Genomic DNA, 11,912 nt, shown 5'->3' with positions numbered 1-11,912 from the left:
ATAAAAAAATTTCGTTTACGTACTTTTAATTTCAGTATAACAGTATCGACTCTATGCATAGTTTTTACAAGATCCTTGTTACGGAATTTAATTTCTACGATGGCGTCGGGTTCCAAGACACCACCTCTGCTGGTATTATCGGCGAACATCTCCATAAAACGAGGATTTATTGTAGGATCAACGACCGCCCAAGCGCCGCCTCTGAGTTCTCCATTTGGTGGAATATAAACGAATATCGGTTTGCAATATTGTCGTAATCCATCCACGATATAGGCGCCGAATTTAACAATCTGCTCGTACATGTCTATAAACAAGAGTAACAAAATGATTATAGGAAAATAAAAATATTAATTAAGCTAGCAGCGATCGAACTTACCTTTCATGCCGCCGGAGAAGCCTCTCCAATTAGCGAAAATAAATAGCGGCAGCTCCTCCTTTCCGAAATCTTGAATAGCCTGAGCAGTTTTGTACGCGCTATCGGGAAACCAAACTTGTCCCGCTTGAGATATCGTCTTCGCTTCCGAATCTAAGTTGGCAGGATCGGCTGGCAAATGTAGCTCGACAGTCCTCGTTTCTACAGCGATAACGCCGCACGGTATGCCACCGAGTCTAGCTCGCCCAGTCACTACCGTTTGCGCCCATGGTCTCATTATTTCCTGTTGATGATGATGATAAGACAAAAATTAAATTATTAAATTTGTTATCGAATTGACATATCGAATTAATATATCGAATTGGTATATCGAATCGATATAAAAACGAAAAAAAGTGTAAAACTCACATGCCACGAGCCGCGATCGAAGAAGCCGCTCTCCCAAGCATTTGACTCTGGACAATTTCTACCTTCCAACATCCATCTCGGATCATAGGCCGCTTTCGTAGGCATATAAGTGATGTCTCGGTCGATCGGGTCTATAGTGGGCGATAGTATTGGCAATGGAGCGCCTTTATTTTTAGGGAAGTAACTTAGCCACATGAGAGCAGTCGCCACTCCGTCTAAATCCCGAGGGTCGGTCGCGTGAGATACTCCGTTATTGTGCATAATCTGCGTACCGCCCAACTGATTGTTACTAGCATAAACCTCACGACCCAGTACAGCGTTCAACGCTCTGTAGCCGGTAAGAATAATGTGCGAATTTTCGATCTGAATTACTCTTTGGCCGAGACGTAGCAGGTAGGCGCCGATACCGATCGCACGGCACGATACTATAGAGATCGTAATAGTCTCGTTGTATGCTCTTGAAGTCTCTCCTGCGATTAGACCCGCGTACTTTAAATTCTCGACTCCTAAACCGTCGTCCTTGCCGACGATATCCGTGATTTTGTAGCGTGACTCTCCCGCGGGATCCTCGATTAGCGAAGCCTTCACCGAATTAAAGGGCGCCAAACGTGCGTAATCGTCGGGCGTAAGATATATATATTTAAATCCTTTCTCCGGCTCGCTCTCGTCCTCCCATGCAATTCTGAAAAGAGCTTTTACTTCCTCGGCTAGACCGATACGTGCTCCAGAATTGGCGGCGAAATATATGCGTGGACATCCAAGCTGCCTCGCTTTTTCGGAAGCTCTGCAAAATACGAGATCTTCGCGCGTTCCAAAGGATCCTATCATAAATGTTAAATCGTTGGCGATAAGTATCATGTCCCTGCCAAATGGATACTCCGGAGTATACAAAGTGAATCGCCACGCGACCATGCCGACGTCGTTCTCGCCCGGTAATCGTTTTTGCTCAACCAGCTGCTCTCCTTCCAATACTAACTCCACAACGTCCATCACCGGATTAGGAATCGTAATTGGACTTTGACCTTCACTCAGTGGCGTTTCCTCAATGTATCTTTGCCACAATTTCTCGAGCTGTTGCCGAAACATGTCCGGTAAATCGTACACGTACGTCGTACCGGCGCTCTGTGCTTGAAATCTTTTCGCTTGGAGATAATCTTTGGTCAGGTACGGCGTGGAAATCGGTAAACCGTGCATAGGGCCCGGCCTCCAATTAGCCGAGTTTCCCGTGGTAGGTGGATAAGATTCAAAGCGAATAATACCAGTCTTATGATCAGTAGCCTCCGTGTAGAGATGCAAGTCAATGCTGTAGCCACTGTCATTGGCGATACACAAACGCACGTTAGAAGTAGGTTTTCCGGGTGCAGGTCGTATAGTCATTTTTATCTCCGCCTGTCGAACGTGCAGCTTCCACAATCTTGGCCCGTATCGCAGTACCATGCTCGTCACGCTCTCCTCTATTCTGCTGGGATCCATGATAACCGTGGGTATAAAATTTAAGAAAATGTGATTACATTCAGTACGCTTAGCGAGAGGATGAGAGAACGCGACTTCTAATTCGTCCATTGCCTCTAATAAAACGCGCTCACCCTCGTTGTGAAGATAATCAAAGCTAGCCTCCTTCGTAATTAAATCAGAATGCCGTATGATAGAACGGATGAAAAAGCGATAATCTGTAACTTGTTGACCCTTGGCGACTTTGGCTTGGCCCAGATACAGATGCATCTTTTGATTCGACGTTGGAAGCGCTTCGAGGTCGTAAGTTCGCATGCGATTTAATTCCAGTTGAAAAGCGCAGCCGGGCTCGAGATGTCGATAAATTCTATCTTCGACGAAGCCCTCTCGTTGACGGAAGGTAAAGAATTTAGGAAACTGCCTCTTCATAAGCGCGGCGAATGTAACTCTTCGAATGCCGCGAGATATCAACTCATCCTTGTTATTTGCGCACCAATCTCCAAACATCCTAGCCATAGTGGCGTCATCCTCAGTGCCGTTCTCTTTAACCGCGATGCTCAAGATATGAACTGGCTCGACAGATTTGTCGTTGGTAGTTGCTGTAGTTGTCGTAGGTATTGTCTCGCCTGCGCTCAAAGAAACGTTAATTGATGTACTGTGCCGTGATTCACTTCCGACGGCTTCTACTGCCTCCAAAAGTTTCGCAGACATTACCGGCGTGGGGCTCGATAGATCTTCCAGCAAATCTAAAATCTCATCCGCGTACTGACTAAAATGATCAAGATCTTGAAAGGCTGCCATTGCGCCGGCTCTGTGATCCACCAGAGATTGATTCTGACGATTAGGATGATTGCTAGGTAAAACAAATTGAAAGTACACTAATGGAATCTCGCCAGATAACTCCAAGTGTTGTAAGCATGTCAATTCATAACTGATGTAAGCTCGTCGCACGTAAACTTCTAAGGCTGCGTTGCATACTGCACGATTAGTATGGTAAAAGAAATCGTGAAGTATATCGAAGATAGAAGTTTCCGACAGAATAAGCTTCTGCAGATTTTCCGGATGAAAGTCGTGTCCATACATATCCACCGCAGAAAGAAATATAGATTCCATCTGATTATGCCTAAGTTCATATGCAGGTTGATGAGCGGCAATTAATACCTGCCTGGCTCTCAGAGCAACGCGACTGTGTTCCGTGCGATTTAAACTAGTTAATTCTGTCAATGTACTTGAAAGCTCGTCCGTGAGACCGGGTTCGTTAGCCCACAAGTGGTCAATTAGCATAGTGACTAAGACATTTTTCTTTGTGACTTGATTATGACTGAAAATCATGCCAGTTACTGTAGCTACGTCATCTTTGTACTTTTCTATTAATGCGGAAACGCACTTGTCGTAATGGCCTTGTTGAAATTGACTTTCAACCGTGTAATACTGTCGAAGAAGTTCGTGCACTGCAGTTTTCATTCGACCACGTATACCGTTCCGATATCTTTGTACTAATTGTACTATAGCTTGAGTAGTCAAGAAAAATACGTCTCGATCCGCTCTCTTGGACAAAGTCGCCGCATGCCCGTCGATTACGGCAGCAATCTGCTGGCTCGGAAACTGAGCTAAAATCGATGTAATGTTTCGTTCATACAGCGACATTAATTTACGAATTTTTTTTTCAACTGAGACAGGAATTCTGCCGGATATCGTTGCAATTACCTCCTGCAATTCGAGCAACGGTAAATTAGGATCTCGTAACGAAAACATAAACTTCTCAATTAATTCACGTAGACGTGGCAAATGGAACGGATCGGGAAGACAGTAGCCGGCCAATGTATTTTCTAAAGCATTTCGATATTTGGCGTGAAGATGATTCAGTTTCTCTGGTACAGCCGGCGTGGCTGCTGCGGGAAATTGTCCGGTGTACTCTTGCGCTTTCGTAATTAACGATGGATCATCAAGATCAAGATGTGCGATTAACGTACCGGCTTCTAATATAGCACCAGGTCTTTTTACATAAAAAACACTGCCTGCTTCGCTAGCGGTAACGGTCATAACCATTTTCATCACTTCAATTTCAGCGTACGCTTGACCGGCGTCAACGTGGCCACCATCTTCGACCAAAAAATTAATTAACTTGCCAGCAGACGGTGATCTCAGTAAGGATGGATCATTATCTTTTTCAAAAACGCACGTTTGGTTTCCTATCACGATTCTATAACGATCCACTTCTTCACGCATGTAAGTCGTAAAACTGGCTCCGTCCAGCGAAAGCAGCAATCCACCGTCCGACATACGATGTATTTCGATCTCTTTGTAAGAGCCGTTCATCACGAGAAAATAAGTATTGGGACCAGATTTGGCAGCTTGTACTTTATATTTGTATCCATCGTTAATAAGTTCTACCTGTAACACAGAATGTAGTGAAAAAAACAGAAATTTAAAAAATCCATAAAATTAATTCCGAGTAACTGTAAAAGCACTTTGCACAATATTATTCAAATAATTGAAACTTACGTCAACAACGTTAGCCAAATCGTTACTGGCTTGTATTTGACCTTTCTCCAAAGCAGTTTGAAAGCCAGTGAAAGCGGCTGTAATCGCTCTATCGGCGATATGAAGCGCTCCACATGTAACGGCCAGTAAAACGTCTGGTTTGTCGCTTCGAACACGTTCAGCAATTAGTAAATCAAGCCATGCTGTATCTATATTATTCTGTTGAAAAGAATCTGTTTCTAGCAAAGTAATAAGATACTCGACCGTCGTCCTAAAATCGCCTCTAATGCTCAATTCTTTCAAGGCTACAACTAAATTCTCTCTAGCTTGATTACGATCTTCGCCCCAAGAGAAGCAATGGCCAAATTGCGAATCTGCAAATTCGTGTAATCCACCTGAAGCGCCAACCGAAAAATAGCCCCATACATTCTTAGATGATCGAAAATTTAACTCCTGTACTGTGCCGGAACTTGGTTTAAATCCTAAAATTTAAGCAAATTATACAAAATATTTAAAAATTAAATTTCGACTATTAACGCAAAAAGCGTAAAATAACATAAAACTTTTCTCAATAAATTCTACTACTAATCCCGAAAAAGCGATAGTTTACTACGCAACACCTTGTTTAATTTCTATTAATTTTTAAATTACAAATTTTCTATTATAAGCAATTTTATTACCTTCATCAGGATTTTCACTGGTGATCCTAGCCGCGATAACGTGGCCCCAAGGTTGAGGCTTATGACGTGGCTGGTCAAAATCGATCGGATTATCGCCCCAAGGACTTTCACCGTACAAAAGACGTATATCTTTAATGTGATGCAACGGTAAGCCCATAGCTATCTGGAGTTGAGCGGCTGGCAAATTCACGTCCGACACCATTTCGGTACAAGGATGTTCCACTTGAAGACGAGGATTCAACTCTAGGAAATAATATCTGCCCGCAGTATCATACAGATATTCAACGGTACCTGCGCTAACGTATCCCACCATTTTTGCTAATCTTACAGCAGCCTATTGTGCGATAATAAATAATTACTAGTATAATTAATAACAGTTAAAAATATAATTTTTATAATATGTACTTTTTCCATTGCTTCGAAAACTTCTGGTATAGCGATTACAGCAGGTGCCTCCTCAATAATTTTTTGATGTCTTCTCTGGATGGAACAGTCACGCCCAAACAATGATATTGCATTACCGTAGTTGTCAGCTAATAATTGCACTTCTAAATGGCGAGCGCATTTAGCCAATTTCATAATAAATATCGGCGAACCAGGTATTTCGATTTGTACTTGCCTAAACGTTAACAATTCTTATGATGAAATTAATTACACAATGCTATACAATTAGTCTTTTTTTCGAACCAAAATTATAAGTTTTACCTGAACAACGCAGGTAACTCTTCAGCATTTTCAACTTTTCTAATTCCTTTGCCTCCACCACCTTCGCTCGCTTTTACCATAATTGGAAAACCAATCTTGTTAGCCGCTGCCAAACATTCCTCTACGGTGGCAACGCATCCCTTTTTGAAAAGTTCCGACGATATCTTGATTTTCTTCCCACTGTATTGTGCCGTCAAATCCGATCCTGACCAAGGAAGCGTTGGTACATTCGCAGTTTGAGCAACAATGCTGGAGGCGATCTTGTCTCCTAAAGCCCACATGGCTTTTTCAGATGGTCCTGCCAAAAAATGTAAAATGAGAAGAGAACATCAACGCGAATTAATTCTCTTATTCTTTAATTTAACTTAATTAAAAAAATTAAAATTTTTAATTAATTAATTTAAATTAATTTAATTTAATTTTAATCTTGTTCATACCAATAAAGCAGATGTTATTTTTATGGAGTAGCTCTGGAAGTTTAGGATTTTCCGAAGCGTGGCCCCATCCAGCCCAAACTGCCTGGACTTGCGTACGTATTGCAATATCGACAATTAATTCCACGTTAGCATAATTATTATTGTTGGTCCCACCCGGTACAGGCACGTACTGGTCTGCCATTTTAATGTATTCTGCGTTTGCCTTCAAATCTTCCGGCGTGACCATGACCACAAAACGCACCGCTCTTTCATTTTTAAACATTTCGTACGACCAACGTCGAATCGATCGCATACATTTAACCGCCGCGATACCATTGTTGGCGATCAGTACCTATAAAACAGTAATCTGTGATGTAAAGATTCATGGCAATCTCTATACGCGCTCCACGCTCGACATCTTGCTCGCTTACCTTGTTGATAACTCTAGTGCCTCCGAAACGATGAACAAATTCTTCAGGAGTCGCAACGGTAAAATCTTTCTCGTAAAGCCGATTTTGCGCTTGGATCATCACCGTGCCCTGTGACATGCTGGGCCTGTTGAGCAGAAGTATATAAATATTCATTTTACATTATCATGCTTGATGATGCATATTCTTAAATTTCTTAAATTGCGCTCTGTATACAATTTCCATAAATATCGTCCACTTTGAGTACATTATAAATAAAAATATCTCGCGAAACGTACAAAGAATAAAAAATTAAATAATCCACGAAATAAACACGTTTTATCCATAGTATTCTAACTCTCAGCTTATCTGTGATTACATTTTTGTATATCAGTAACGATCTTTTCCTCATTTTCTTATGGCTTGCGTGACGCACGTTAGCATGTTAATATCTTCGTTGATTATTCAAAGTTAAACAGTCATGAAGCAGAATTTACTTTAATCCTGAAACGATAGATGAAACCGATAGATGATTTGTTCGCGTCTCGTCTGCACTTTTCTTTTCGGTATCCATGCTGCCTTCGCTGTTTCTCGCCATATTCGTTTTGGAGACGCAATTAGGCACATTATCTGAGACCTTCCAATTTGGATTTCTCTCCGTGTTTTCAGTCAAGATAAATCTCTTTATCCGTCTCATTATGCAACTCTCCAACAAATAAAAAAAATGTGTATCCAATCCAGATTTAGAGTGCTCGTTATAAACAGCCAAGGTATTCCCAGAATTGAATACTGAGCGAGATCTTTTATCCAGGAATACTGCTATGACGATGACGAGTTTTAAAATGCATGTCGAGGCATTAATTTTACACTTGCTACTAGTACCACCGTAAATATAAAGTCTGAAGAATTTCTGAATCACTACACTTTTTTAATCAGCTGTTCTGCATTGCAAAGTTTAAGCATTTTTTTTTTTTTGCACAGAAGTAAACGAAAAATTTATACGTGACGTTGTAACTCTTCAGTTGACGGTCAAGGAAGACGAGTGTTCACTGACGAGTTTCTTACTGATTATCCAAACGGCTTTCCTTCCTCACCACACGCGAATTCCCCTACCTTTTTCACGTGCTTGTCGCTCGGGAAGAGAGAGAAAAAGAGAGAGAGAGAGAGAGAAGCGCAAACAGGGCCTTTCTAATTTTTTATCGATCCTGCATGTACAGTTAAAACTTAATAATAAAATTATATTTTAACGTATGAATGACACTATGGGTTTCTGAATGCAAATCGGAAAACAAAAAGATAGTGATAAACTGGAGAAGGTCTCTCATTCTCCTTTATTTGATCTTATTTAACTCTATCGTTGTGTAATGAGTTTCACTCAGTTTCATATAAAATATCTCCATTGTCTTTTACAACGTGAAAATGAGATATACAGACAAGACTAATCGATTTAAAAAAAAATTAATGCCACGGTTGATAAAAATTTGCAGCTGATTTTCATATTTCGAAAATCTTCAATATTTATATTAAATGAATTATTCTTTTCGCACAAATTAAGTCAGTTAATATATAAAAATATCAACGTAGGATTAAAACGTAAATCACCTCGAAACAGGTTTCATAATTTTATATCTCATTCCAATATAATTAAATATAAAATGATACGATGCATTTACTTTTAAATCGCGATCTACTTTGCGACACGCGATCTTACATTGATCAAGATTTTTATCAAAACAATAATATCTATAGCACAGGCGTGAAAAAGATTAAAATTACATTTACAATGATTGATAATGTTGTATCGTTCACGTGATCAACGTGCGACATTTCAGAATTTGCTTATCAAGCGCATTCGTGTATTGAGCGAAAAGTAGCGGTCATCAGATATACGTTAAAGGAATTTAAAGGCCTTTAACCTTTTTGGAGATTTGCTTTGATGGTTACTTTTTCTTCTGATCATTAAATATCATATTTTTAATTTAAATAAAAATGAACAAAAAAGTTTCAACCTATAGCGGGTTACGAAACGTTCTAAAATTGGCGTGAAAACACATTATGCAATCATTTGTTCCTTGACTAATGTTTTATATATTAAAAGTCGGCACGCAAAAAAGCGATAAATTTTCATTTAGTTTTTTTTTATTCCTGTCGAAAAAAAGCACGTCATGTTATGCGATAATGTCTTATTTATGCTACTTGTAATTCATAATTGTACCTTGTGTGCGAAAAATGTTTACGCGTGTGTTTAAAAAGCAAGAAAAAAAAAAGACTGTTTTTTGCGTTATCGGTTTCTTTAAAAGTAACAGCGATAACCATGTAAGGTCGGATTCACGCTGATTACAGTAATGTAAACCAAGAAATCGATCGGTGGTGAGTGTAGATTTTCACGGTTTATCTAAAACGCAAAACGTTCTCGATAATGATTTAAGAGACTGTGTGCGAGAGCGCTTAGAAAAATCACATTTTTATAGAATGCGGTAGTCGTATTTGCGTGGCGACGACTATTTGAATATTTAAATGTTCACTGTTGGCGGTCACAAAGGTGAAAAAGGTTGCGCAGTTCAGTTAAAAAAGACATACGTCGAACTAAATTCCCTTTCCTTCTTTAACTTCCTCATAAGTCAATGTAGATGCGCAAGTTGATGAATTTTCAATTCCTCTTGCTCTTCGTATTCTCGTGATTCGCGCCTTGCCAAGATTTGTACGATATAATCGGGTTTGTTTCATCTGGCGGGGAATATGCATCGGGGTTTACTTTTGCAATTAATAACGAGACAGAGAAAAAGGACAATAAAAAAAAAAAAAAAAGGAAAACAAAAATCACCTGAGCCGCTTGCGGCGTTCGACCAGTCCTGTCGCGATATGATTGACGTGTGCATTCCCATTATCGCTTCCTTCGCCGGGAAAACTATCCTCGATCTCCAGCATCTCGCTAAAATCGCTATCGCGATTGGGATCGGGATCATTTTCGTGCTCGTGCTCATGCTCGGGTTCCCCGACGACAAAGCTCACCGGTGCCTCCGCCATCCCTTTCGCGTAAGTGGCTCTCGGGATATTGACAGTCTTCTCCCTGGGTCCCGGTGCACCGGAAGACGTTCGCTCCGAATCGCGTGTGACGATACCTTCAAAAACACATTCGCTGATGTACACGTCCGAGTCGAGGAACGATTTCGGGAGGATAACATGGTTTGAATCACGGCGATCTCCTTGGGGAGGATCAAGCGCCAAGGGTGCTCTCGAGGGAGCTAGCTACTCACCAAGAAGATCGCGTAGAATCGTAGCACTTTTCGGTAAGCGGATAACTAGGAGAAGAGGAAAAAAGAAGAGTCAGGAAGTGGAGGAAAAGAAGACAAGGTACGCACACACGTGGCTACCTAGGTGATTTCTTCAAGGGACAAGTTACGAATTGTGAGGAAAGTACCGTACAGGATGTCCAGAAGGTAGCGTAGCATACCCCGTGGTTACGTTCTCCACTTAGGCGCCTTCTCCCGTTTTACGTTAAGTGGCATGTATAATCAGACTGAAGCGAGCCGCGTGCAGGTATCGTAGGCTGATCAGGACGGACTGAAGACGGCGATTCGCGCCAGGTCGCCCGCGCTGCACTGGCGAGATTCAGGCGGGACCAACTCCACCGTCCCGCGGTGCGGGGTAGCGTACACGTCTCGCACGGGCCAAGCACGAGCGGGGCTCGCGGGTTCAAGGGTCGTTGGCGACAAGCGCTCGCCGGTCATGCGGCAATCACGTCGATCATTCGAAACCGCGCCGCCGCAGTTAATCTCCGTGACTTTGAGCGCCGTTATCGGACCGCTTGATATGAGAACCAGGTCTGGGTCTTCAGAACCCACTTTAATCTTCTTCATTGATACATTGGCATCTTCGAGCATCTATCTCTTTATCCTCGATTCCCTTTCTGGTCTCCAGTCACAGTCAATCACTCTGGTTGCTATATTTGTAGTTTGTTTTTTATTGATGACCAAGGCGACGACTGGCCGCGAGCGCGGCGGTGCTTCATTAATTAATTTACTCACGTGACGCAGACTCAAGGCCGAAAAGATACGCGCGTTTTTGTTTACATCGCCGCCAAGGCAATCACACGCGTCAAGCAAGTAAAAAGACTCGAGGAAGCGAGGTGCACTCTCCGTTCGGCGAATCCCCGATCGCAGGTGCCGAGCTTTGCGAATGAATCATCTACGGAATTGAAACGAAAGTGAACGCAATAAAATCGCTATCGACAGGCGAGTAAAAGTCTGCACTCTCGGGAGTATACGAGAGAAGAAAGACTTACCGCAACGAATTTGATTCTCCCATCGTGACAACATCTCGGTTTGACGAGACTAGGGCTCGCGACGGACGGTTCTCCCTTCGTGCCTTTTTGCGGCTCAAAAAGTGCTCGTCTCCCTCAAGATCGCATTTCAAATCGTAGACCGTCCCCGTCGCGTGGGCCGGAGCTTCACGAGAGTTTCTCAAAAAATTAGGGGACGCCGACGATTGGCCGTGTCGAGTGTCAGGCGACGCGCGAGCCGCCTCGATTGGCTGGCCGCTTGCGGCGTGACGCGGTCGCGGGGAAGAGGGGTTCGTCGCTTCTCAGAGCGCGGTCTCGAGGAACGAGCGACATTTTCGATCGAAAAATCCGGGAATCCGTGCCTCGCCGGCGAGCTGGTCAATCGCTCTTTAATCTGACTCTGGGTCGCTCCTCGAGGCGCGCGAAAACAAACGCAGAATGCAGGACGACTCACCGGTGACGGATCTTGCGCGCCGGTGCGGACCGCTGCTTCTCCAAGAGGTTAGGTTCGTCCCCTTGTTCTTGGTCTGTCATTCGCGACGAGTTAGCGGGTCGTGCCGCGCGACCGGGGATCAAGACTCGCGGAGGATCCTGTCCTCGATGTTTCCACCTGACGTGCACCGTGCCGCCGTCGCCGAAGGTCTCGCGACGGGAAGCGAGTCGAGTCACCGCGTGATCATGTAACTCGTAAGGAAAAAATTTTTT

The 11,912-nt window shown here is 42.7% G+C and overlaps 1 protein-coding gene across 8 annotated transcripts in view; it reads right to left on the bottom strand.

Moving 5' to 3' along the window:
• The window catches only part of Acc (acetyl-CoA carboxylase), a 13,907-nt gene extending 2,035 nt beyond the window's left edge, over positions 1-11,872 (bottom strand). Inside the window, exons 1-11 of one of the 8 annotated variants that reach the window (XM_070674376.1) lie at positions 10,347-11,060; positions 9,750-10,047; positions 6,950-7,073; positions 6,540-6,870; positions 6,103-6,400; positions 5,803-6,016; positions 5,398-5,731; positions 4,739-5,199; positions 782-4,627; positions 377-656; positions 24-304 (exon numbers count right to left, since the gene is read on the bottom strand). In XM_070674376.1, coding sequence (XP_070530477.1) covers positions 24-304; positions 377-656; positions 782-4,627; positions 4,739-5,199; positions 5,398-5,731; positions 5,803-6,016; positions 6,103-6,400; positions 6,540-6,870; positions 6,950-7,073; positions 9,750-10,047; positions 10,347-10,377 — 6,498 coding nt within the window. In that variant the 5' untranslated portion in view covers positions 10,378-11,060. The other 7 variants (XM_070674377.1, XM_070674379.1, XM_070674381.1 and 4 more) reach the window with 7 other exon arrangements.
• Between the last annotated feature and the right edge of the window lie 40 nt (positions 11,873-11,912).

Source organism: Cardiocondyla obscurior, linkage group LG02, assembly GCF_019399895.1.
Source record: "Cardiocondyla obscurior isolate alpha-2009 linkage group LG02, Cobs3.1, whole genome shotgun sequence".
NCBI lineage: Eukaryota > Metazoa > Arthropoda > Insecta > Hymenoptera > Formicidae > Cardiocondyla > Cardiocondyla obscurior.
Note: the sequence above shows the minus strand (reverse complement) of the source record. Positions and strands in the feature narration are given on the sequence as shown.